The sequence below is a fragment of the Pan troglodytes genome, chromosome 11, assembly GCF_028858775.2.
Source record: "Pan troglodytes isolate AG18354 chromosome 11, NHGRI_mPanTro3-v2.0_pri, whole genome shotgun sequence".
Lineage (NCBI taxonomy): Eukaryota > Metazoa > Chordata > Mammalia > Primates > Hominidae > Pan > Pan troglodytes.
This window is the reverse complement of record NC_072409.2, coordinates 102,700,070-102,727,898: the sequence shown is the minus strand read 5'-3', so window position 1 is coordinate 102,727,898 and position 27,829 is coordinate 102,700,070. Positions and strand designations below refer to the sequence as shown.

The window sequence follows — 27,829 nt, the reverse complement described above, 5'->3', positions numbered from 1 at the left end:
AAAGTACAAAAAATTAGCTGGTCATAGTGGTGGACACCTGTAATCCCAGCTACTCAGGAGGCCGAGGCAGAAGAATCACTTGAACCCAGGAGGCAGAGGTCTCAGTAAGCCAAAATCGCACCATTGCACTGCACTGCCTGGGCAACAAGCGTGAAACTCCGTCTCAAAAAAAAAAGAATGGTAGAACTCTCTTCTGAGAAGACCTCAGAGTGCTTGCAAGGCCATTTCTGCTCTACCACATGCTTACAAGAAATTTGGTAGTCAGTTGCCAGCACAACTGAAAAACACAGGCCCACAACTGAGAGTGTAAAATGGTACATTCTTCATGGAAAAGCAGTTTGACATTATTTCTCTCCCTGATCTTGACTCAGTCAGCAGCAGCATCAAAACCCAGTTCCTGCCTTTCCTAAGAAAAAAGAAAACGTTCCCTTTATTATTTAAAGGCTCTTAATACTTTGTATATCAAGTGCCTTTAAAAAGCCAAACACTGTTTCCTAACATGCATATATGCTAACGGGTTCAGCTCAACATTCTCCAAAAGAGCAAGAAAATTACAAATAAAAAATGTTTCTGGTCTAGGCATGGTGGTGCATGCCTGTGAATCCCAGCACTTTGGCAGGACGAGGTGGGCAGACTGCTTAAGCTCAGAAGTTTGAGACCAGCCTGAGCAACATGGTAAAACCCCATCTCTACAAAAAATACAGAATTAGCCTGATGCGGTGGCACACGCCTATAATCCCAGCTACCTGGGAGGCTGAGGTGGGAGGATCGCATGAACCCAGCAGGTAGAGGCTGCAGTTAACTGTAATGGCACCACTGTACTCTAGCCTGAGCAACAGAGTGAGGCTCTGCCTCAAAAAAAAAAAAGAAAAAAATTCTGAATTTGTATGCATGTTAATAAAAGAATAAATAACATTTCTGAAGACGTTTGCTAATATTAAAGAGTAAAAAAATCATACAATTTCTTACGTTCTAAGAAATTAATGGAATAATACTCATTTGGGGCAAATTATCAAAACTCAACATGTTAAAAGTGCTACATTGTGTGGTAGAATTAAATATTAATTTATTAATTTGAATATTTATATATTTCTCAAATTTTCCATACTATATAATAATTACTTATATAATTGAGGGAAAGGGAAGAATATTTTTTAAAATCTTGAAAGAGGAAAAGGATTCAGACCTTTTCTTTGCTCTAGTCCTCCGTGACTCTGAATTCCAAATTCTCTACAACTTGCTGTACCATTCATTGTATTAGATTTAATGTTTCACTTACCTGCCAGTGTATGAAGAAAAAATATCCAGTGCCATTACTCTTCCAGATTGTTGTCCCAAGCTTATTTTGAACTCTTCCAAATGTTCTGCAGGCACATAAGTAATTCTGGAACAAACCAGAATCCATGGAAGTGAAGGGAAATAATATTTTGCCTAACTGTTAGGGAAAGCTTCTAAAATAAAGGAAACAAATCATATTGTCCCTTTGTCCCTACTTTTTCATACAACTCATTTAATCAGTATATTCAGCAGAGAATCCAAACTTCAATAGGATAAAGTATTCTATAGGGAAGAGTAACAACAGAAACTAAGTTTTTAAATGCTGCTGATTAACTATGTGTTTACCAATCATCATGCAGAGAAGGAAAACAATTATTTATATTATCAAATGAAAAGGCTAACAACAATTTTTTTTAAATTAGGAAGATCTATAAATCCCTAGAATAATGATTGTCAGCAATAACATTAATTTTGCCCAAAGATTTCTGGGATCTCTAGCAGAAACAAATTAGGTATACTCTATTAAAATGCTGAATATCACAAATTACTTTGCATCTTTCTATAATACATAATTAATTCTAGAGATTAACAAGCATTTTCAATAATTATGTTAGCTCTATTAAGTTATGAACTCTCAAGTCTGAAGTATGAGATTAAACCATTTGAGTTTACGGAAAGACTCTTACTAATTTGAAGCAATTTTTAAAAATTCACTTTGGTCTCAAAGAAAAGAATACTATTTACACGTGAATGGCCATTTACTAATTCAACAAGTACTGACTGAATGCCTATTATGCGGAAGACACTGTGCCAGATGCTGACTCCTGCTGTAATGTTTAGAAACTGATAAATGAAAATTCAAGTCTACTGCTGTCCTGCTTCTGACATGGTGGACATACTTTTTAAAGTAAACTGTTTCAAGATCTTCAAATTAATGAATAGTAACATAAGAGAAATACTGCATCTGAACTCAATACAGCATGTTTGTGCAACTAAAAATTAGAAATCACAAAGATTATTAAACCATCTGTCCATAATTTATCTGTTAAAATAATAAGTATACAAAACCTCAGCACTGGAGGGCAAAGATAAAAAGATTGTCTTTTATGTTGTAATAAAATAAAAATTTATACCAATGTCATAATTTACTGAAGGAGTAGTATACATAATTTCAAATATATTGGTTATTCTATAGAAAGCATTCACTCTTTCACTTCAAAGTGTGAGGTCACTTGGGTTTGGAGTCGGAAGACACAGTTCTGCTACCACGCAGAGTGTCATGGGGTAAATCACCACTGCTGAACCTCCATACCCTCTACCACAAAAAGGATGTCACTTTTGTGAAGCTACTGTAAGCTGAGGAGCACAATCCAAATAGAAGTGAGTGCTATCACAGGTCATCAGCTCTCCTGGTCATACTGATCACTTGGGCAGAATACATGGGGCCTCTGGGAATCTCTTCGTGACACTTTTACCTCAAAGGTCAAAAACTGAATCAAAGTACAGATCAATGGATTTAAGACTAGGCTAGCTGAAAAAGTTGCATTCTAATTCTGGCCCTATTTAATTTATTCATCTATAAAGACATCTTCTCTATGGTGCTACAAAGATATATTGAATAGCAAATTTGCTTTTAGCCCTTCAAATAATATGTCAGGAAAGAAGACTGATTATATTTTAAACAATGAAAAAATAAAATAAAGATAAACATAAAACCTAAAATGTGAAAAGCCTATTCAAGAAAACTGGTATTATTCCTAAAGATTCAGTAAAACTCATATAAATAAAACGTAAGTTTAAAAAGCCAGGAAAAAGTCAGGGAAGAAAGGCAGGATAGAATAGCAAAAATAATAGCAATCAGTACGAAGTCTTTAATTTTTTATTGGTTTGAGAAAGAAGGTAAAGATGTTTCCATCCCAAACAATGTTAAAAATGAGTTTTTCTTTATATTTGTTCAAAGTTGTTTTTTACTTTACCGAAAGGTGAGGAGTGTAGGCATTTACAAATATTTTTCTGATACTTTGCATAGCAGTGAGAAAGAGTAGAGACGGTAGTTTTCCTAACTATTTAGCTACTACAGAGAGTGAGGCCACCAGAACAAGCATCCCACAATGCAACAGAACATGCAGAGCCATGCTAGCACAAGCCTGGTCACAGGATCATACAGAACTTCCAAATCGCCAGCAAAAATGCCAAAGCTAAATTATGAGCTGCAAGAACACACTGAAATGCTTATTTGAGAGTTGAATTAAAAATTCAAACTAACTTTTGGATACACATGGACTAACTTTTGGTTACACATGGACTAGAAGAAAAAAGAATACCATTAGAGATGCTGAAATGTGATATGGCTATTAATGCAGAGACTATTCCTGCACGTGCAGACAGGATCGTTCCCTTACAAAGGAGCTTGAAAGCTTCATAATTGGGAAATATGCTTTTCAAATGAGTTCACAATCATCAGTACAATGTGAAAACGTAACAATCTCATAGCTCTGTTGGATTTTATGTTCTTATTTAAACAAAGAAAACAATCTAAAATGTATATACAAAATCTATATCTGGATCTATTCTTGCATTGGGACATTACAAAAGCACAAAATTGTTTTCACAGACAAGTTGTAACACACAGCCATAATGAGCTTTCGAATCACTGATACTCACACATAAAAGGGGGCTCGATCGTCAGCAGGTGCTGCAGAAAATCTAGAATGTGAAGCATACGCCGCGGCATCTTTTTACAATGGTGTTAACAAATGTCAATGTCTTGTGCTGAATGTGAGATGCATACATATGTAGTTAAAAGTGGGTGCTCCTGGTTGTTTTTTTTCCCCCTTTCCACCTCCCTCCCATCTACACCTCCCCCAGAAAAGCATCTGCTCTTTACTAGTGTCTATAGCAGTGATTATTAACAAGCATGAAAAAATGTAACTGCAATCAGTCTTTTATTCCTTGATCAGGAATTCATCCCACACTTTAGGTTAAGGCAGGTGAATTCTGATTCAGCTCAGTAATTATCTGGCAGATGTTATAAGCAGCTGCTGCTAAGCACAAAACCCTGGCTATTATTACAGAAATATAAGAGCTCCTGGCAAGGTGGAGGGAGAAGTGAAACAGAATGCATTCTGGTGAGGCTTCGCATCTGGTTTTCCATAGAAAATAATGAAACCTGGATCTTAAACTGGCTGTTCTTGAACTCTTGAAACTCAAATTATCTACCCATGCATGCATGAACATACACACACAAAAGTTCCTAGCTATCTATCGTAAATGGCAAAAAAGAAATCCAGTGCATTGTCTCAATAAGCAATGCTTTCCCTAAAACCAATCAGTTATGTAACTCAACCACAGTCTCCTTTTTTAAAGTTCCTACAATACACCCCTCCACCACCACCCAGATTAAGCTAGGTTCATAAAGAAAAATAATGAGAAAGAGATGTGGATGGAGCCTAGATCCAGGTAATGAGCACAAAGCTTAATGGGCCTGAGGCAATGTTATGGTTCTATTCAGAGTAATGGAAGGACTAAAAGTTCCTTTTGGGAAGATTATTCACATAGCTTTCAAGGTAATTCTAAATCTTTTGCTTCACGAAACAAGTGGTAAGGGCCAAAAACACTTCATGCAAAATGCACAGAACATGCTGCTCAGCCCTGGTCAACCTAAATGGCTCTTTGTGTTTTAAAATCTAACATATTTTTTTTTCTGAAAAAGCATTATGTAAGGATGATTTTAGTTTATTTTTATCATTACTCAATGAGTTAAGCTATAACCATTTGAATCAGAGTATCTTTAAGGCATGTGAGAAGAAATCAACGTGTTTTGAATGTCTGCATGTGTGTTTACGTACACGAGAGAGAGACTCACTGACTGAATGAATGGATGATTGATTTCCAGAGGAGGGAAGGTTGTATGATTTTTCTTCTTTTTAAAATAATTTAAGATTCTATAGTACATTTTGCCTCCTGAGATCCTAAAGCAAGTACTTATGAAGCTAGCTCTCTAGATACCCTTCATAGTCATAATAAAGCTTCTGCCCACATGACAGGGTAAATTCTGCTGAATCAGTGGGAGAGGGGGAACGGAAATACACAACAAAAAAATGAGGAAAGGGGAAAAAAGACTTTGAGCCTGAAAATGTACTTCAAAAGTTTTCTAGAGTTGACCAGACGTATGACTTATGCCAAACTGGTGTCACAATGGTCTTATTTTTTAACGACTCTTAAAGTTCTGCAGTACATTAGAACTGAGTGGTAGGGCTAGTACCAAGTACTAATTCTGGTGATCAGAATGCCAAAAAGTGGGCAGCAGACTGGTATCAGCACACACAGCATAAATGTACATCATGGCACAACAAATCAGATGAACAGTTACTAGTCCATCTGCATTTTATACTACATCTAATCCACATAAACTAAAACCCTGCAATAAATACATAGTCTCCACATGATCTAGTCATGGAACACTGGCCATAAGCGGTAAAGAAAACACTTGAAGTTTCTCTTTTCTTATGATAAAAGGACTGACATTTTTCATGATGTCTACTTGTACTCCAATTATTATAAGGCAGTTAAGGAACAGTAATATGATCTGATGATCTGTTCAACTGTAAACAAAAGTCAAAAAAAGCATACACAAATATGAAAGCCCATTAGTGAAGATTTTGCCTAAAAATAATACTTTTTATATAAGAGAGCGGAATCTGCTCCAAATGGTATATACTTTTCTTCTTTTTATTGACCACAGAATGAAAAACAGTCTGTACAGCTTTTGTTACCTAAGCCCTAGCAATACATACTTTGCAAAACGACTAGTAATAGAGAATGTAGTCAGTAAGATAACATTAATACAAAAAAGTCCCCCATACTAGTAATCATTACATCGATTTTAGGTAAACAATCTTTCCCTGAGCTCTTATTTTATGATGTTATCCCTCATACATTAAAAACAAATATTCAATGATTAATGCTAGAGGAAAATGCCACATTGATGAAGTGTCACAATAAAGTAATGAGCTGATTTTTATGTTGGCTCAAGGAATGGTTAGTGACTTAAAAAACAAACCACATATATGATGTGCTTTTAGTACATTATGGGGTTATTGGAAATTTTAAGCACTTCCTGACAAAATATCCTCCATGACCTACAAACAGACCATATCAACATTTTGGTCTATCCCCTGGGGTCATGAGATAGCTCAAGAAATGGTAAGTTTTGGGTCAGATGGACACTGTTTTATGTTGTCTTTTGCATGCCTGGCCCTTAAAGAACTGTCTTAGTTCTAGGATTCACACAGGTCAATTAGGTAGGGTACAATTCCTTATATCAAAGCCAATCCAAACATCTTTCCAAGATCCTAAAAGTGGGCCCTCTTGCTCTGTGAGAATCATTGCATCCCTCACTTCTATGGTTGTTGTAGAAATCACTGGAGAAGTATAATTAAAAATACAAAGCAACGTTTCCAAATTTTTAATATTGATATAGTCTCAAAGAAACTAAACTTACAATCGAGAACTACTCAAAAATAGTCAATTTCTTGAGGGATTTATGTTAAAAAAAAATGTGATAACGTTTGCATCTCAAACAGAAGTGAATACTGAAAAAGAATTCTGATTAATTGAAATTCCTGAATTTCCCAAGTTAAACTGGGCTTCAAATGATACTTACTTTATGTCAGGGCCAATGAGAGAATGTCTTCTCAACATAGCTCGTGCCTGGGCATTGGTTACACTGATGGTAGACTCTTCATTAATGGACAAGATGCAGTCCCCATTGGCAATCCGGCCATCTCGACTAATGGCACCTCCATGAATAATGCTTCGAACGATCATCCCCAAGCCATCTTTATTAGCACTAACTGTCATTCCTACAGGAAAAGAGAAATGCAAATATAATTAAATACATGATTTTTCAATTCATTTTAATTTGAATTTAATAATTTCTATGATTTATAGATTAAAAAATACAAGTAACATTTCAGTCAATAAAAAGCATAGCAAAAACAGGAAAAAGTGTTTCTAACAAAAAATATTTTTAAGTAAATTGTAAATGTTTGTGAAATTGTATATAGTCAATACATTATAAACAAAACAGATCTACATTGTGGAATGAATGTAATTTAGACCATGTGATGTGCTGACCCCTTGAATAGAAAGGTCTCTCAGGGAGAGTACTATGACAGTATCAAATCAGTTTTACAATATTAGTTCAGCTTTTACACATAAAAGAGAATAAAAGGACTACAAAAGGAAAATTCATCATGTAAATTAAGCAATTATCCGCTATTACCTTAATTCTTTATCACTTGTTTATTCAGCATCTATTTACTATATGGCTAATATGTGCCAAGTACTATGTTGGTTGCTTAGGATAACAGCATAGCACAGAATTCCTAACATCAAGAAGCCTGTATTGAAGTCTTCATACCTGGAGCCTATCACAGTGGTGTGGGAAAGTATAACAGTTTGTTGAAATGAATTTATATGAACTTAATCTATTTCCATTTTATCTCTGAACTTCTTTAAGCTTCTAATTTGGATATTAAATTGCCCTCTTTTCACATCCCCTGGATGTCTCACAGGAAATGCAATCTTAGCATGTATAAAATTGAACCTGCAATTTTTCACCTCACTTTATTTCTCCATTTTTCTTCCCTTTTTTGGTAAATTGCACTACCACACTACCCTCCATTATTCAAAGTAGAAATACCGGGGTCTTTCTTGATGCATACCTCTCTCTTATCCCCTATATTTAATCCAACACCAAATCCTGTCATTTCTATCTTCAAAATTTATCTTGAATCCATTTACCTTTTTCCATTTAGACACTAACTCCAGACTAAGTCAACACCTTCTCTTGCCTGACTTTTTGCAAAAGCCTCCTTCCTAACTGGTCACCTGCCTTCCATGATTGTCTCCTTCAATGCATACTTCCCTCAGAAGACAGAGAGGCCATTACAAAAAAAAAGACAAGTAATATCCTATCAGTCCCTTGGCTGCAACTCTTCAATAGTTTCCTGTTATAGTAATACACAACATACTTGCTCAGCACAGTCTGTAGGACAGGGGTGCACTGGCCTTTGCAGTGTGCATCCTTGCTTTGTGTTATGTCCTTCTTGGTTCCCTAAGTTCTAGCCACAAATGCATCTCATCTCTGTCCGTTTTGAAGTCTTTGCCTGACACCTTCTTTCTGCAGCTCTTGCACACCTAACTCCCTCTCACTCTTCAATATCACTTCCTCAGAAAGTCCTTCTCAACAGACTCTATCTGAATTAATGTTCCCTTTGCATCCTATCCTCATTCTATTCGTTGAAAAATATAAAATCTTATAAATTATATTTGAAACTTTGCAAAAATAATGTAAGTTCACTTAAAACGAAGTGCTGAAAGTTTCTTCCAAAACAAAATTATATAATTAAACAAGCTATGGAGAGATATAAAGCTACCAGTGTATTTATAAAAACTTTTCTTTGACAGATGTCACAAATTCCTTTTTAGGTTTTTATATATTTAAAAAATGATGCCTTTCCAAATATTAATTCTACTCATACCAAATTAGATATGATATTTCAAACATTTTAAAAAATGATTCTGATTTTGTTTCTAGTCTAATATTTCATAGTGGATGTGGGCAATTCAGGCTCCTACTTACTGTTTTCTGATAGAAATAAAACATTTTTAAACGTGCTTAAAATATTCTGTTAAGACTCATACTAACGATTTTGAAATGTATTGTTAAGAAGACACCTCTGCTTACCATAAAACAATAAGATACCACTTCGGGTGAGAAAAAAGGCTGAATCTGAAATTTTTCAAAAGGTACTCCATTTTGTACTGTTAAAGCCAGCCTTCCCACCAATACCCACAATATAACTGTACTTTGGTAAAATAAAAATGTGTCAGCACAAAGTAAAATTTAACTCAGTGGATCACAGTGGGAATCTAACTTACCATCTTGTTCTTATTAGCACCATGCAGACTACAATAAGGCAAGACACAGACATGGAACCTATCATGAGCTATGGCCAACATGATCTCTGAATTCACTTTTAATAGCATATTTAACTCACGACTCTCAGCTATTAAGGCTGTCAGGTCACATCAACCATGTAAACCAAGAGGTCAACATCAGTTAGCTGAGCTTATACTTTCCTTTCACCAAATGACAATTTTCCAGGTGCAATAACTTGGAGGTAATCTCCACTAACTAGATTTTGGTTGTAACTTGTAAGATCTCTTAATTTTTTTCCTGGAAGAAGTATGAAAGAATATCCCAACCCAAATCCCAAATCATGTGCTTTGGAAATAGAGAACTGGTTACAAATCTGAATTCCACCACTTCCAATCAGCACAAGCTTGCAACTGACTTAACCTCACACAGAGCCTCAGTTTACTTACCTTTAAAAAGGGATGACATTTACTCTTAGGGTTGTTTAAAGAACTAAGTGAGAAACACATATGTAATAGTACTTTGAAAATACCTGACACAAAGTGTACGACAAAATTTAGTCACAAAACTAAAAACAAAACAAAACAAAACTCATAAAATATGTTTAAAATGCATCTCTCCCCCAAACCAAGGTTACATTGCTCCCTAAAGACTAAATGCAAATCTTAATTCAGCTTCAAAATGAAGTCTGTTAGTACAACAATCATAACGTGCCCTTGGGTAACTCAAGTACTGGATGTATTGTACGGTCTATGTGAAAATCAGACACAGACAGGTTTGAGTTCTGACTCCACCTCTTTAAGGGTTGAGTAATTTCAGAGAAATTCCTGAGTCTGTCTATGTTTCTGTACCTAATCAGTGAAGGGAAGATAAAGACTTCCTTTCTTTTCCCCTGAAGAACCTTGTTTTTTTACCTTCAAGTCCAAACACCACATCATTAACCAAGGGACCACAGACTTATCAAAAAGCATCAAGATTAGAATTTTTTAAAGGTCACTATATGCCCGTGTATATTTATTAATGTATCTGTATTTCTGTATATATTTTCACTCTAAATTTAACAAAATTCAAAAACCCAAATGATTCATGAAATCAAAACAATGGATTATGACAGCTTTTACAGAAAGCTGTCATTTATTAATAACTTCTTCTGGTCATCACTAGACAAAGAAAAAATTAGCCACAAAGCTAAAACTGCAAACAACCGCATATAGCTGATTAAGGGGAGACTATGAATCTAAGAAAATGAGCTCATTGATAGACCTCTTCATAATATACTTTTCCACTAGCACAAACCCAGCCTCTATTTAGACTTCCTAACATACTATTTATCACACTTTTTGTTACTTTAAGTTATACAGCCAAAACCTTCCTACACTAAAGCTTAATTTAATGCTTTAATATTTACATAGATTTTTCAAGATTCCTTTACATTTAGTTATTCGAAGTGCTATAGAAATCTGAACATTTAGCATCTCCTGTGAAATAAGGTAACAGAGTAATGTAATGTTCTTGCCTAGGCATGCAGGAAATTTTAACTCCAAAATGCCAGAGGAACCTCACTGGGTCCCAGGAAATCAAAACGCCAGGGAGAAAGCCCTATAAACATATTGGGCATAGCATATCAATAATGGAAATGAAGCAGAAAAGGTAAACTAATTGTGATTTACACTTTTATATTACAGTGTGAATGGTAAACTAATGGTGCTGTGATTTCACACTTAAATGTCTTACTTTGTTTTTTTTTTTTTTTTTTTTTGAGACGAAGTTTTTTTCTTGTCACCTAGGCTGGAGTGTAGTGGCACGATCTCAGCTCACTGCAACCTCTACCTCCCAAGTTCAAGGGATTCTCCTGCCTCAGCCTCCTGAGTAGCTGGGATTACAGGTGCCCACCACCACGCCCAGCTAATTTTTTGTATTTTCAGTAGAGACGGGGTTTCGCCATGTTGGGCAGACTGGTCTTGAACTCCTGACCTCAGGTGATCCACTCGCCTTAGACTCCCAAAGTGCTGGGATTACAGGCGTGAGCCACCGCGCCCGGCCAAATGTTTTACTTTCACTAAAAAAATGACAGGGCTCTTTTATACTTTAATTTTAAAGTCAGGCTGTTGAGGGAGGTTTAAATGGGTTTCTAGATGTGATGGAAAGGAAGGACACTTCTACCTTTCACTGTTTTCTTCCAATAACTTAATTAACCTAGTATATTTTATATCAAAACTTAAAAACTAAGGTGGAAGCAACTCAAGTGTCCATCAATAGATGAATAAATAAACAAAGTATAGTGCATACATACAATGGAATATTATTCAGCCTTAAAAAGGAAATTCTGACACATGCTACAACATGGATGAACCTAAAAGACATTATACACAGTCAAATATGGACAAATACTGTATGATTTCACCTACATGAAGCATTTCATCAAATTCATAGAGACAGAAAAATGAATGGTAGTTGACAGGGGACTGGTAGAGAGAGCAATGGGGAATAATTGTTTAATGGATACAGCGTTTCAATTGGGGAACCCAAAAAACGTTCTGGAGATGGATGGTGAAGATGGCTACATAACAATGTGAGTGCACTTAATGCCATAGAAATGTACTCTTAAAAATGATGAAAATGGTCAATTTTATGCTATGTCTATTTTACAATAAAAAATCAATGTATCTTGACATATTAGGAGAATAAATAAGAAAATCCATATAATCTCCCCAATAGATGAAGAAATGCTTTGACAAAATACAGCATTCTTACAATTAATTAAAAATTGGTAAGCAGGCCGGGCAGGGTGGCTCGTCCCTGTAATCCTAGCACTTTGGGAGGCCGAGATGGGTGGATTGCCTGAGCTCAGGAGTTCAAGACCAACCTGGGCAACATGGTGAAACCCCATCTCTACTAAAACACAAAAAATCAGCTGGGCATGGTGGCAGAGGCCTGTAATCCCAGCTACTCAGGAGGCTGAGAGGGATGAGAATTGCTTGAACTCAGGAGACGGAAGTTGCAGTTAGCCGAGATCATGCCACTGCACTGCAGCCTGGGCAACAAAGAGAAACTCTCTCTCAAAAAAAAAAAAAAAATTGGTAAGCAATCCAAATAGCCAGATTGCAAAATCTGATGTACCCAAACCATGGCTCCTACAAGAGCCTCCTAACTGCTTCACCAACCTAAGCTGAATGCTCTTCTTAAAACACAAATCTGCTCATGTCACTCTTCTACCCTTAGCTCCCGCTGCCTACATGAAGCATAAGGCAGTAGACGGCTGCAGCAGAAGTTCTGTGTCCTACACACAAACCCATCCAGCAGTTGTCTCCCATTTATCCTTCCTTTAGTTCCAACTCTGACTTTGCCAGTCATCATACCACACTTCATCTATACCAAACCAGTTTCAGTAACATTTCACATCTCTCTGCCTTACTGCTAAGCAGCTTTCATCTTTTTCAAATTCCTCAACTATGTGGTAAAAATCTCCTCTTTTTAGACCTAAATCATACATCTCCTCTTTTCTGAAACCATTCTAAAGTTCTCCACACTTGGAGAGTAGGGATTAGTTATTCCCTCTTTTAAGCCTTTAATGTTCTCTGTAAGTATCTATTATAGCATGTACAATATTTTAATGCCTTTAGGATTTTAAATGTCAATTAGCTTACTCTCTTAAACTTGTGTTAAGAACAGTGATATTATGGTGTCTATGCATAGTGGATATAGTATTAAAATAAATGTTTGCTAGTTGAGTAAATACACTAGAATAATAGTTCCCAAATAGGCTTTGCAAAATCTCTGCCTTATCAATTATTCAAGAAAAATGGGTTCTATGGCCAATTAAATGTGAAAAATGCTACATTTGATAATCTCTTAGTGATTCACAATGCACACTGGAGTATAAAAGATATTGAGATGTAAAAAGAAACCCGTCTTCTTAAATTTATCTCATCCCAAACTTTTAAACTTGGAACTCATTTATAACTCCTATTAACATCCTACAAAACTAATATTTTGAGTAACATGGCATCAGAAATACTAAATTAGCCAATGAAATAATTCTGGCATGGCTTAGATATCTGTCTCATAATTAATGAGTTATGCAAAGTTCTGCAGTTCAAGCTTTGTATCATCATCCTATTAAACATAATGTATATAAGAAATATTACAACAACACAAATACTATCTGCTACAATTCTGTTTAGCTGCTGTTGGTAGTACCCCGCCACCATCAAATGGAACAAAATCTTGGAGACCAAGGCTGAAATCCCACTCATCAAGTAAGCACTGCTGGATTCCTCTGCCAAATCTCAAAACTTAACAAGGAAACAAGACCCTGCCATAAGACGTCAGTGTAACGGGTAGTGGTTGCTTACTTCATAGAAGGAAAAGGATCTCTGATGCTGAATTAACCAGAGAGTCTTGGGCTGCATTTGGACACTCAGAGCAACTCATCTACCATTCTATTTATCAAGAAAGACAGGGCTGAGTCACATGACTCTAACTCAATGAGAGAACAAATGTGCTCTGCCTCAACACAGTTTTAGCTATTGTAATTAGGATATTTCTACAGAAAGTCTTCTTTGCCCAATTCAGAGGGTTTTGTGGTTAAAATAGGACAAAAAAATCCTGCCACCTGGGAAGTCCTACTGAATAACTCACATTTACATTTTGGTGGTGGCACACCTGGTTGTCTTTTTAGTCTTTCTTTCAGTGAGTGAAAGAAATTAAATATAAACTGACTTATACATCACTGGTACATTCAAAGTAACTAATAATTTACTTTTCCAAAGAATTTAGAATTCCAAATTGCTGAGTTTTCATTTTCTAAGAATTCCTTTTCTGATTTGCTGTTTCATACACAAACAATTCATATATCTTTTACTGAATATAAATGAGGCTTGTGAATACTCTGAATTAAGAGAATGAGGGATTTCTGCTCATATGAAGTAAACAAACCTGTAAACCATTTCAAAAAAATAATGAGGACATAGAAATAAAAACCATAAAAACTACAGGAAAATTTCTACCATCTGTTCTCTTATCTACAGCCAAAAAAATTGAAATTTACCATGTTCAATATTTCCCCTTGTCAAGGGGGTTGAGGAGTAGGTATATGAGGAAAATGAGAAACTTACCTAGGCTAGAATTGCCTTTTGCTATATTAATAGTCCTTTCAAAAGATTCTTTAGATACATTTTGAAGCATGACACACTCAGCATTAGAGGCCAGGGAGCTCTGTTCAAGCAGGTACTCAGAGCCCTTTAAGAAAGAAAAAGAAGTCACAAGTCACATGGAAAGGGAAACTAGACTTTGGAGCGTGATTTCAACATCACGCATGTTCTCTAATTGATTGTGCTTTATTTTGCAAGAACCTGCAACCAAAACAAGTTCATAGGTTGCCTTCTGAAAATCTTAGTGTCAAGAAGCACTCATTCCAAATGAAGAGATTAGCCAGAATAACCCTTCACTATTCCCTATCTCATCATAAAACACAAACCATATCTTTAAAATATTACCTTTCCAGCTGAATCGGGTAGCACAGAAGGAAGTTCTGCACTTGATATAACTTCACTTGGTAAATGAGATTCAGTCCACACTATTGTGTTTTCACATTCATATTGTTGTTCAATAGCATTTGCAGGTGTGTAGTCATTTATAGTAAAGCCAGAAGCAGGCCCCATACTTATGTCCACCGAAGGTGTATTCTCATCCTGTCTTTGCAGGAGATTCTGGGTATATAGTTCCTCCAGAGACATATGCAGATCAAGTACTGGATCACAAGAATTTTCAATAACATCCTGGTAGTTAAAAAACAACAACAACAAAACATGAAAAATGTGACCAGAATTACATCAATATATAACATCACTTCTTAATGAACAACTATTTAGTGAAATGTAAAACATAACAATTATTTATTACTCAAAAAGCATTAACAAACACAATTCCTCACTTAGCAGATTTTCTGCATATATTTTCATAAATGCTTTTAAATACATTTCCTGAAAGTAATACATCTCACGTTCTACAGAGTTATACTTGTACAAGATACTGTACGTAAGATCATTTAGATATACTATGTTCTATTTACAAATAAAATTATTCAGAGTTCAAATTACATAGAAGAGCAAGTAGCATACTTCCAAATCTCACTTAAAGTGTAGTTTGTTTCCCATCAGTCTGAAGTTCCTATTTATTATGAGCTCAAGGACATAAAAAGTATGACATTAATTGATTTGGACTCACAAGGGCCTCCAAGAGAAAATTATTTTGATAGGCATTTATAAGTATTTGTGGAGAAGAATAGAAAGTTTTACAATTCAAATTATCGTAGGAAAAATTTGCATAAATATTCTGTAAGATATAACAGAAGGAATAGTAAGATGGGTTGTCATAAAATGTAGGCTCTAAATCCAGGCTCTGTTATTAACAATTTGTATATCACAGAACCTCTCTTTATATAATTTCTACAATCCTCTGAAACTCTAAAATTGTAGAGTTCTATATAAATATGTATATCTACTTACAACAGATATATTGTATCACTTGAGTGCTTTGGGAAAGCAGTTGCTTCATAAACTGCTGTTGAATAAACATATCAGTTTTCCCTTCAATTCTTTCATTGATAGTTTCAATGTATAAAAGTAGCATATGAACATACTATTGCATAAAGGATTCAAGATACAGACATATACTGTGTATGCATATAGAATACAATATGAAGAGTCTTCGCTATGGCTTCTACTTCCATTCGCTTCCCCAGTAAAAATGGCTGGCATCAGTTAGGTGTTTATCCATCAAATTTTTAATGCATTTGCATAATATATACATATAAGTACACACGCACACACTCACACATACAAGCAGATATACATATATATTTTTAAAAACTAAACACAGCCATACAATAAATAGCACTTTTACTTTTTTTGCAGTATCTTTTCATCTTGATGTGAGAAATTTCCATGTCAGTTTAAAAACAAGTCAACTTCAATTTTCTTATGGCTGTAAGTTATTCCTAAGTATGAAAGACAGTGGTGTGTAGACTGTGAACCAGGATGCCTGAGTTCAAATCCTGGCTCAACACTAATTAAATGTTAGAGCTTGGACAAGTTACTTAAACACTATGCCTAATTGGGGAAATTAATAGAAACTAATACAGGACTTTTGGGAGGACAGAGAGTATTCATATCCACAAAGTACTAAAAACAGGCCTGACTTAATAGAAAATGCCCAATAATTGTTAGCTACTGCTGTTATTTATATTCTACATTTTTGTCCACATGTGTGAAGATATATTCACTATGAACCACTAGAATTTCAATGGTTGGTCAAATGATATGCACACTTAAAATGTTGGTACATATTTTTAGTAGAGACGGGGTCTCATCGTGATGGTCTTCATCTCCTGACCTCGTGATTCGCCTGCCTCGGCCTCCCAAAGTGTTGGGATTACAGGCGTGAGCCACTAAAAATACAAAAAAATTAGCCGGGGCGTGGTGGCTGGCGCCTGAAATCCCAGCTACTCAGGAGGCTGAGGCAGGAGAATGGCGTGAATCCAGGAGGCAGAGCTTGCAGTTAGCCCAGATTGTGCCACTGCACTCCAGCCTGGGTAACAGAGCGAGACTGCATCTCAAAAAAAAAAAAAAAAATTTGGTACATACTGCTAACTTGTGTTCCAATTTTCTCTTACAGAAGGAAAATATGGGAATACCTGTTAATGAATCTTGCCAGTCCTAGATTAGTTTGGCAATCTGATTTGTAAGAAATATTAGTGTATTACTATGTGTGTTCCTGACAATTATCAAGGATAAGCCATTTGTATTTCTTCTGTTAACACTCTCTTCATATTCCTTATCCGATTTTTCTCTGAGTTCAAATTACATATAGAGGCAAATAACTCATAATTTCAAATTTCACTTAAAATGCAATTCAGTTCTAATCACTTTAAAGTTCCTATTTATGAAGAGATCAAGAGCATAAAGCGTATGACATTAATTGATCTGGATTCACAGGAGCCTCCAAGAGAAAACTATCTTAATAAGCATTTACAGGTATTTATGGTGAAGAATAGACATTCTTCTTGTCATTGGCACAGTCTGAATATAAAGTCTTTGTGATATACACTGCAAATATTCTCCAAGTCTGTCACTTGTCTTTTAGTTTGTACAGGTAATATTTTGTCGTGCAGAAGTTAAATTATTTCTGCAACCAAATTTGTCATTCTTTTGTGCTTTTGCGTTTTATATATTACTTAATGAGTCCTTCCACACAAAGTAAACGAAATGCTTTCTAGTATTTTTCCTCTTTTATAAATGCTTTCTTTTAGATTTTAACCATCTTGATTTATTTCAGGGTATGGTGTGAGATATGGGTCTGCCACTTTTTTCTAAACGGGTAATTAATTGCTCCAACACAATTTATTACACTCCTTTCCTTGAATGCGACTTATTATCTCTCTAGAATTATCAGATATTCCTAGTACAAAGAATTGAGGCAAGTGGAAATATCATATAAGCAATTAACATCTGTAGTATCTTCAGAAACAAATGACAGGAAGGTATCATCCTCCACAAGCCCAGGATCTAAACAACAACCTGTTGGCTCCCTCAGCCAACTTTGATAATTTTATTCTTAGGAAAAATAATAATGTACTTACTACAGAACTGGTTAGCTTCCATATTACTAAATTGATTATAATAATTAGTAAATCATCTCCCCCATGCCTCAAAGATAACAATCAAAATTGCTTTTCATTAGCAAAAGAGGTCAAGTCGCCCTTGTTAGCTGGGGTGTACTGTAAACGGTATAACAGTCCCATGCATTATTCATGAAGGAGTTAACACAGACACACAGAAAAGAAAGAGCTAATCAACACAGTAGACAACATACGCCCACTTCAGAAACGTTTCTGGTTGCTCAACAACCAACTCAGTTTTATTTTTAAAAGTCTTGTGGATCTAAAAGAAAAACAGTTCTTCCCTCATAAGATGTACAAAAATAACCACAATTTCCCAGTGCAACTTGATATCTAAAGTGAAGTCTTTCAAAAGTCTATATTAACATGTGACTTCACTTGATATATTCTTGTCCTCAGTAAAAAATTTAAAAAGGTTAAATTAAAATGTCAAACGTACTTTTTAAAAGTTCTATTTCTTAAGCGCAATGCATAAATTAAGGTTAGAGTTGGGCATATTATTTACCCAGATAATATATTTACAAAAACTAACTAAATACACGAGCATTTAATAGCCATAACCTGCTTTTCTTCAATAAGCAGTCTACCAGAGAATCCTTATTATACATTTAAAAAATAGATTGCAACCACAGCTGCTCCAACTGTCCTTCTCCCACTCTTTCTGAGATAAGGTACACTTCCTTTATTGTTTTGACACTGATCCTACTAAGGAAAAAGGCAACATCTTTTATACCTTGGAGAGCCTGCAATTTTGTCACTAAGACTCTCACAGTCACTCATCATTTTGATTAGAGTGATTTAGTTTTTTATTCTAACCCCATCTGCAAAAAAAAAGTAAGAAATAGTATCAACATTCTAAACATGGATGTGAAGGCAATAATATTTTATGCTAGACAATGACACTAAGTAATAATTTGTAAGAATGTTCAGACTACTAAAAAATATCATTAAATCCGTTAGTTGAGTTGACGTACAAGGTGCAAAAGGGTTCCTATCTTGATAAACATCAAGTTCAACCTGCATTAGAATAAAAAGTAATTCCTGGCAGAACTGATATTCAAGAACGAAGGACAGACACCACATTGGTAACAATATCATCACCGGACAGAGTAAGAGTATGAGTGTACATGGGAGGGCAGGGTGTAGAGGTGTGAATAAGGAGTAGAAGGGGAAACTTGAATAGACATTAAATCTTTATCCATTGTATTTTTAAATCAAAATAGGAAAAAAAAAGTTCTAAAAACCATGTTAAAATTTTAAACAAAAGTCTGCAAATTTAAAAACCAATTATTTCTGCATTTTGTCATATCTTTGGAGGTAACAAGGGAAAAGGAGTAAAATGATTAACCAAAGAAATCAAACATAAAATAATAAGAAAGGAAAAACACGGCTAGAGCCATGTTGCTCTTAAAATCCATATTTCAATGACCTGCCTCTATTAAGCCAAATGCCATAGAGGCAGGTATATTTTTCAGGTTCTTGAGTAATGGTTATTTCCCGTAAATCTTTACATGGTAACTAATCAAATTAAGCAAATACATACTCTTAAAAAAGTAAAGCAGAATGGACCCCCAAATTAGATAATTTTGTGAGGAAGAGCCCCAACATATGGCTACAGCCCTTTGGTGTTTAGGCTGCCCTGAAGAGCGAGGCCTCCCTCTATGAAGAGTCTGTGCTGTAGGTGATTAGCACTGATCACTTCTGGTAGTATACCTGACGAAGGCCAAAAGACCATTCATCAAGGGGAAGAGACAGGTAAAATTATTTGTTCATACCCTGTTGCCATTTAAGGCTACAAGATAATCACATAGTTAGCAAAGTCAAAAATCTAAGGAATCGCTGAGATCCTCATATTCTATTTTAATCCTTCTTTCAAATCAAGATAGAGGCATCTTTGTTTTTCTTAAAAATCATATACTATACGGTATTACTTTATAAATTAAAAAGCCTTTAAGTACGCTCACTTTTAAGAAAAATTGTCAATTGTAAATTCCATAACAAATCACCATTGTGTCTTTTTAATATAAATTTGTTGCAAAGAAACAGGAAGGACACATTATATATTTATTTTATTTACATAAAAATTTTTAGTAAAAGTCTAGGTATTAGAAAGTTGTCACCAAAAATATAAAATGTTGCAGAGATTTTACCACGATGCAGGAACAGTCCTACTTTTTAAGAAAACTAAAAGCACACAGGAGTTTCACAATGTGTTTTAAAACACCCTCATTAATGTCTTCTTTGTTGTTTTGTAGTTTAAGTATTTCAGTTGATAAACGAGCTTGCCAAAATTTGCTTCAACAAAAGAGTAAACTGCTTGGGGAAAACAAAATAAATAAATAAAAAAGGAGGCAAACAGACTTCGGTAAGCCAATATGTTGTGCTGCATACAGCCAGCATTTGCCCTGTAAAATATATGCTTCTCAGTATGCAGATTGTGTAATCCCTTTAAGTAACAATTACTAAGTTAAACAATGCAATCTGTCCACTGGCAAGAAGACGTGTGCTATGCTGTGGATTAGGAGATTCCATCAGGAGATGAACTCAGCTTCCAGCCCTGAGGCCAGTAAAGACTGAACACATTCCAGAACACATTCCAGACAGGACACAGCCAGACAGACAGTCTCAGGTGTGGTGAGAGAGGAGCAGCTGCTCCACTCAAGATTATACCTTGCAAACCATTTCAAGGAGACTGTCCAGCATCATTTGCAAGGATAACAGGTGCACCTTGAACATAAAAGAAAATGCTTTGAAAATGTTCTGGCCAAAAAACCTGTTAATCAGGAAAGGAGGAAAACAGTGCTAGACCTACGGAAATTCTACTTTCCAACTTATTCATAAATACCCCTTCCCATTGAATTCAATTTATGCAGAAAATACATATTTCGTATATTAAAAAAAATTGTCCAGTCTTTTCAACTTAATTTTAAATGTATGTTTATGGTATATTTCCAATATAGAAAAATAAAGAAAATATATTCATATATGAACTCTTTGCCATGATTTAATAGATATAAACATTCAGCCATATTTTCATCAATCTCTCTTTCTTCATAATATGTTATAATGTATTAGACACATAGCTAAATTCCCATACTTCCTTTTTTCTCCAAGGATAACTTCTTTTTTGAAGTTGAGAAGTATCCTGCCAACACATTTTTAGATTTTACTACACACATGTACATAGATATTCATTAAAAATATATGTTGAATTGCTTTGCATATCAATTTCCAAAAAACAACTGCAAAGAATCAAAAGAAAAATGAGCAACCCAATACAAAATGGCCTAAAGATATGAAGAGATCTTTGATGAAAAGTGAAAAACAAATGGCCAATATTATGAAAAAAACATTCATTCTCATTAGTAATCAGGAAATCCAAATTAAAATAGTAAGATACCATTTCACACCCAAAACATTGGATACATTTTAAAGTATTACTTATTGAACATTATAGAGTATGTCACCAAGAAAATGAATAGAGTTGGGGCATTTATGCCAATAATCTATTTCTAAAATATAAATGGCACAGATATGTCAAATAGTGACTAAATTCTTCGTTCACATCCAGTGACATAAACATAATTTACCATTCACTGTGATTTTTTATGTAAAGTATTCTTTGGCATCATTTTGTATAAAAACATATGACAGCATTAAGTTTAACTTAGCTAGTAAATGTTAAATTAATGCAAGAAATATTTTACTATCCAACTTTGCATAGAAGTCAGTTTTAAAACCATTAAGAAAATAAAGTTATTCTTGTAATTTTTCCAAAGTAGACACTGCTAAAAACACAACTTGAGAAATATATGATGCTAAATTTTTCTTTCTGACATGCAAACCCTAATCAAAGCTTTGAGCCTCTGTATCTGTCATTCTCAGACACTAAATTTAAATAGTTTCTAGTAATCTGAAAGCTATCCAACCAACGTTAGCTAAATGAAATTGTACTTTAATCCAATAATGAATCCACAACTGGAGAAACATAATGTCTCCAATATGTTATTCCCACAACTCCCCATAAGGACTGACCTCTGGAAAATTACACACAAGACTTTCCTATAAAAGAAAAATTGGCTTTTCCTTTGTACCTTAGGAGGAGATGATGGAAGGGAAGAACCATAGTTCAGGCCATCACCACAAGAACTGCCATGAAGTGATAAAATAGAGGCTTGAGTAGAGTAGATGCTGTCATTTTCAGGAGAGTATGGAGACTCAAATGTGGATTCATCTACTAAGTCAGCATCATTTGTGCCCACCTAGAAACAAAACAATAATATCAGTTGGGAATTCTGTTCTATTACATATATGACAAACAATCTCCACTTGAGACTAAAAGGCAAACTGGTATCATTCTTTTATCTATTGTATTTCTATATGCCCTCTTAACCCTAATCAGACACTGCTAATGCAGCAGAACAAGGATAAATAGCCCACCTACAGCAGAAAGTGCTGGCATACAAGGTTGTTTTATTTCATCAATAAAAGGGCTAAAGGCAACAATTAACAAAGGGCCTGGATGAAGTCTATGTTTAAACAGTTCCATAGTTAACAAAAATATTTACTTTCTTACAGTTCTCATGCCCAACTCTTACAATTTTATAATAAAATTGTGTCATAATTTTTCCTAGTCAACTAAAATAAACTGTTATTCAATGAGGCAGGCTAGGCAATTACATATTTGTAAGCCACACTAAAACTATATATTTTGTTTAAATTATCTTGAACTAGATTTTAAAACCATTCAAGTTGCAGAAACCAAAAAGAAAATCTGTGATTTCATGCTAAAATTATACTAACAAACAAGGGGCCTAATTATGATCTGGTTATGGTGAAGCTTTAAGTTATAAACTTGTTAGAAAACTCATAAAGAGTGAGATAGAGAATTTCACTACATATTCTCTAATAATCCTATTGCTGTCTTCTGTCACAGAATCAAGATTAATATTTAAATTATGATGAGCTTGAAGTTCTTTTTGCAATTCACTCAAAGTCATACCTGAGAATAGGCAGAACTGACATATATACTACCTTTCTCTGATATTACCAGCATTTTCTGTCTATCTTGGCAAAATTCCATATGTTCTATTTTTTTTTTGTAATTTCAATTTACTGCTTACCCAGGAGAAGTTAGAAGAATTATAACATTATATCAGGTCACATTCTTACAAAAAACTATTAAAAATACCTGTGGGCCATTTTGAAGTGATTTTCTCTTCAAATATACTTCATAGGCCTAATAATATATTTTAAATACATGTTCAAATTCACTAGTGAGTCACTATGTGGAGGTTTACCCTTACAAATATACATAACATACAACAATCTAGATAGTATTAACTAAACCTTGTGTCATAGATTACAATACATATTTAAGTAACATTAATGAAAGAATACCTCAATATAATTTGTATGTATATTGCTGATATCTTAGGATCTTAGGAGAGATATTAACAATCAATTCATTTATTTACTGTAGAGATAAAACACTAAGACTCAAAGAAATTGAGTGACCAGTCCAAGATTACTTAGCTGGCTAAGGAGAAGACCCAGGACGCATATTACTATTATAAGATGCCAAGCTCACATAAAAGTGGAACTAATCTTCCTTTTGATTGGTATCCATTTAAGGAGGTTCAAGGAAGCCATGTAAAGGCTAGAGAGAATGCTATTTCGTCGGGTACTTTAGAAATAATCATATATAGTATTTGTATCCTGCAACATTTCAAAAAGTATTTGCTACGGCTGGGTACTATTTACACCACAGTACTGTATGTAATTCATTGTGTATACTAAGCTATCTAGTTTTCAAGTGCTAACATAATACCCATGGAGAGCAGGGCCATAAGTTACCTGGTACGTTAAGTATTACAGTGTGAAATTATTGGATTTATTATAACATATACCAAAACTTTTCAAATGGCTATTTCAAGAGCTTGCAATTTAAAAATATTAGCAAAAGGAATTGTCTCCCCCAAAATTACAATCAGCAAAATGTATATATAGTCAAAGAAATAATTCACTCTGTTTTAAAGCAAGATGTGCGCAGTTATAAACACATAATGAAGAATTTAACAGGTTTTAAACCTTTCTCCAGTCTAATGAAACTCAAACAAGTATTTAAAAAGCAAGTATATTCCTTTTTAGCAACAGTGCACAATGTTTGCCCCACAAAAAACGTTGAGTAAGGAACCTAGCTCTAATAGTAGGGGTAATGTGAACAGGATGTACAATTTGTTGTATTTATATTGAGTAAATGTCATATGTATATTCATGCCCGGTATTTAGTTTTATCCTTTAGTTACTGATATAGCATTGTACCCTCTACAAGAAAAAAGTTTCTTAAGGGCAGAGTGCCTCCAAATACTTTTATTCCAACGGATACTATTTTAAACATCAAACAGAAATAAAATTGTAATTTATAATTTTTCTGGTAAATCAGTATACTTACATATATGTATTTATAGAAAACATGGGGTTTACCTTTCCATAAAACTGTGGTGTTCTTAATAACTGAACCAATTTAAATGATTTTCACACTATTAATATCTAATGGAAAAAAGATACCTATTACCTCATTAAATACAGCCAAAACAGTGATTTGTGACTGAATATTGAGCACAGTTAAAGAATGCCTAGAGATATCTAAGCGTGAAATTGGAGCAAACAAATGCTCCACAAACTTTAGATATGGCACAAAGATTAATTCTACATACTGCTACAATGCAATGTTAACTAAGTTTTCCTCACAAATGTTTTTCATATTTATTATGGTTTTTCTTCCCATTTTCAATTGTGAGAACTAAGTTGGAGAAAACATGTTTATCTTTCCAAATATAATAATGAACAAAGAATATAATAGACTTCTTCAGAATATTTTGAAAGGCAAAGTAAGCCATATCAGGTTTCTGAAAGAAAGCTTGATAAGTCATAGCCACTAACCAGAGCCAAGTCAGCCCTGAAGAGGGGTTTGTCAGCCAGCCCTGCTTCCTCACAGGAGTGTGGTGGGTAGAGAAAGGAATCCTCCTTAGCAGAAACATAAACTTCTTCTGGTGAAAGCTGCAGGGAAAAAATGGTATTCATGGAAAAGAGAGAGAACAGCAAAGAAGAAAGAAAATGGAAAAGAAGAGTAAAGGTAGGAAAAGTGAGGAGGGCGAGAAGAGAAAGAAATTGGAAAGTTTTCAAACGATATGACTTCAACATCGAATGGTAAGTATGCAATCTGATATTCATAGTCGACATTCATTTGATAAGACACAATGAGGATTATTTACTCTAATATAAAAATCACCTGTTGGATGAGAATCCCTTTCTACTAATTTTTCATTCTTCTTATAAGAATTTTTTTAAATGAATTATTTTTTTAATATTCTAATACTCTTCCAGTTATTTTTATCTGCAAAATATTCTGGTCAAACAGTGACTTCCTAATATAGAAATGAAGCAACTTTTAGGTAATAAAAGAAGTTGCAGAAAAACAAAATATTAAAAAGAAATATCAACTTCTGTCATCCCTTACAAGAATATTATTTTAAAGAATCCAATTTACTTGAAAAGGAATGTTAGTGAACTCTACGGGAATTCAATTTAGCATGGCTTATAAAACAAAACGAAACAAAAACCAAATCTCTACATATCCACAGTCTGCTTAACTTGCAGGTTAGAGATATCGTATCACAAACTTGGTCACACTGACAGAAAAGCTAACATATTTATTCCACTCTCAGATGAAATGGGCTAAAATATTTAGATAATCAGCCTGCCTACATCACCTGGCATCAGCAAAACATACAGAAGAAGCATTATAGGGGAAAAGAAACTGTTTTTCTTCTTTGCCCATATATGTGAGTTTAATATTTATTAAGCCTCACTTTGGGAAGTAGAGGTATTTATCATATGCTGCAAGGCATACTGAATTTAAAATATCAAATACCGTCATAAAAGAAATTTATTTTGGAACTATACAGAAAAAAAAAAGACTGCTTCTGAATAACTGGTATGGTTTCATCTTAAGGACAGTAAAAATAAAAGGTATATTGAGTCATGTTTGCCATTTCTCTCTGTCCAACAGAAAGACCAGAACCAAATGCATAATCCAATCTTAATAAATAGGTAGAGTCCCTGATAGCCTATCTTTATTCTTACATTCCCATCCATAGTGCTCTTTTGTCATAATTTTTACAAGCCTGGTTCAATTTCAGATTGGATTAACATATTCTTCAATCATCCTGCCCTCCTCCTCCTCTTTCTTTTTTCATAAATATATTTTAATAGGCTACTGAAATTCTTTGTGGACTAAAAAGTGGTGCACAAAACTTTGGCACTTAAAATACATTAACAAAGCTTACTGTTTTAACAAATTCTTTCACAAAAATCAACAAACCCATATTGCTACTTATGAAATTATATTTATGTGTTTGCATTTTCTTAAGAAAACGTGTATCTGCCTTTTCACTTCAAACTATATTCACGTATTGGAAAAAACCCACAAATATTGAGAACATCTCTAATATTTAACTGCAATACAATGATAAGTGCCACGTTGCAATCACTACATTTAATATAACATACTGCTTTATGTAGCACGGATTCATAAAGTTGTTTCTATTATTACAGTAATTTATGATTTGGGAGCTATTCCCTGCCAGGAGAGCCACAAACTGATGAACCCATTTTGGAAAGTTTAATTTCCTGCTCTGCAGTAATTAGACAGCAAATGTGTTGAAGTCAACTGAATTTAGCAACTTGAAGCCACTCTGACAGAGATTCTACTTTATCCCACTGTGATTAAAGATTTTATTGTTAGTTAATGCTATTAATTTTTTTAATACCCCACTACATTGGTATAGATATTGTAAGCCATATTCATTTGAAAATATTTGATTTTGCATTAATCACGACCTTATTATCAAATATAAAATGTCAAGGCTGGGCGTGGTGGCTCACACCTGTATTCCTAGCACTTTGGGAGGCTGAGGTAGGGGGATATCACTTGAGGTAAGGAGTTCGAGACCAGCCTGGCCAACATGGTGAAACTCCGTCTCCACTAAAAATACAAAAATTAGCCAGGCATGGTCGTGGCTGTAGTCGCAGCAACTCAGGAGGTCTCAGGAGGCAGGAGAATCGCTTGAACCTAGGAGGTGGAGACTGCAATGAACCGAGATTTCGCCACTGCACTCCAGCCTGAGCAACAGAGCAAGGCTCCATCAATCAATCAATCAATCAATCAATCAATCAATGTCAAAAGTGAACCAAAGACCAATAAGTTAGAAGTTTATTTATAAACTTCCTGGCTATTTTCTTTCCTTTATTTTTTTTAAATATTACTCAAAACTAAATCTTTATACGAATGGAGCTAGTAACCACGTTGATGAAAACTACTAAAAGTCACGATTCAATCATGAGAACACCTAAAGCGAAAAGTAGACCTATGAACCATTTTGCTTGTAAATATAAAGGGAAGCAATAAAGTCTGAATTCTTACGGGTAAAGGCTTAGCAACTCCTATTCTCACAGTCCCTGATGGTGCTCCCTTCAGTGCTTCTACAGCTTCCTCAAGACTGCTGTTTTCCAAGTTAACATCATTTACAAACATGAGTCGGTCACCAGGAAGAAGTCGTCCGTCCTTTTCAGCAATGCCGCCAGGCACCAAAGAACGAATTATAATCACAGTGCTTGCTGGATCAATTGGATCCTGACAGAAGGCAAAAGGAAAGAGTCAGCTCATTTTACAAAGAAAATTCTTCTACAGGTCGTCCACTCTAAATCGTAACCAACGAGTAATTGTCTCAAGTGCCTTTAAAAATTTTCATGCCAAAAAAAATCCATACAAAATTTCTAATTATTTAGACAAAAGCTATCTCCACTTCAGAGGGTTTAGGAAGAAGTCACCTTAAACAATGGCACCCTCACTTCCTAATGTT

The 27,829-nt window shown here is 34.7% G+C and overlaps 1 protein-coding gene across 25 annotated transcripts in view; it reads right to left on the bottom strand.

Moving 5' to 3' along the window:
• Positions 1-27,829, bottom strand: part of MPDZ (multiple PDZ domain crumbs cell polarity complex component) — a 176,782-nt gene that overhangs the window by 55,760 nt on the left and 93,193 nt on the right. For 23 of the 25 annotated variants that reach the window (XR_010148765.1, XR_010148764.1, XM_009456297.5 and 20 more), the window contains 7 exons: positions 27,391-27,600; positions 24,849-24,965; positions 21,998-22,165; positions 14,722-15,003; positions 14,341-14,464; positions 6,944-7,142; positions 1,280-1,384 (listed from right to left, as the gene is read on the bottom strand). Coding sequence is in view for 23 of the 25 variants with exons in the window: in XM_009456297.5 (XP_009454572.2) it covers positions 1,280-1,384; positions 6,944-7,142; positions 14,341-14,464; positions 14,722-15,003; positions 21,998-22,165; positions 24,849-24,965; positions 27,391-27,600 (1,205 nt within the window). In the remaining 2 variants the exon portion in view is untranslated. The remainder of the gene's footprint in view (positions 1-1,279; positions 1,385-6,943; positions 7,143-14,340; positions 14,465-14,721; positions 15,004-21,997; positions 22,166-24,848; positions 24,966-27,390; positions 27,601-27,829) is intronic. The other 2 variants (XM_054657916.2, XM_063787978.1) reach the window with 1 other exon arrangement.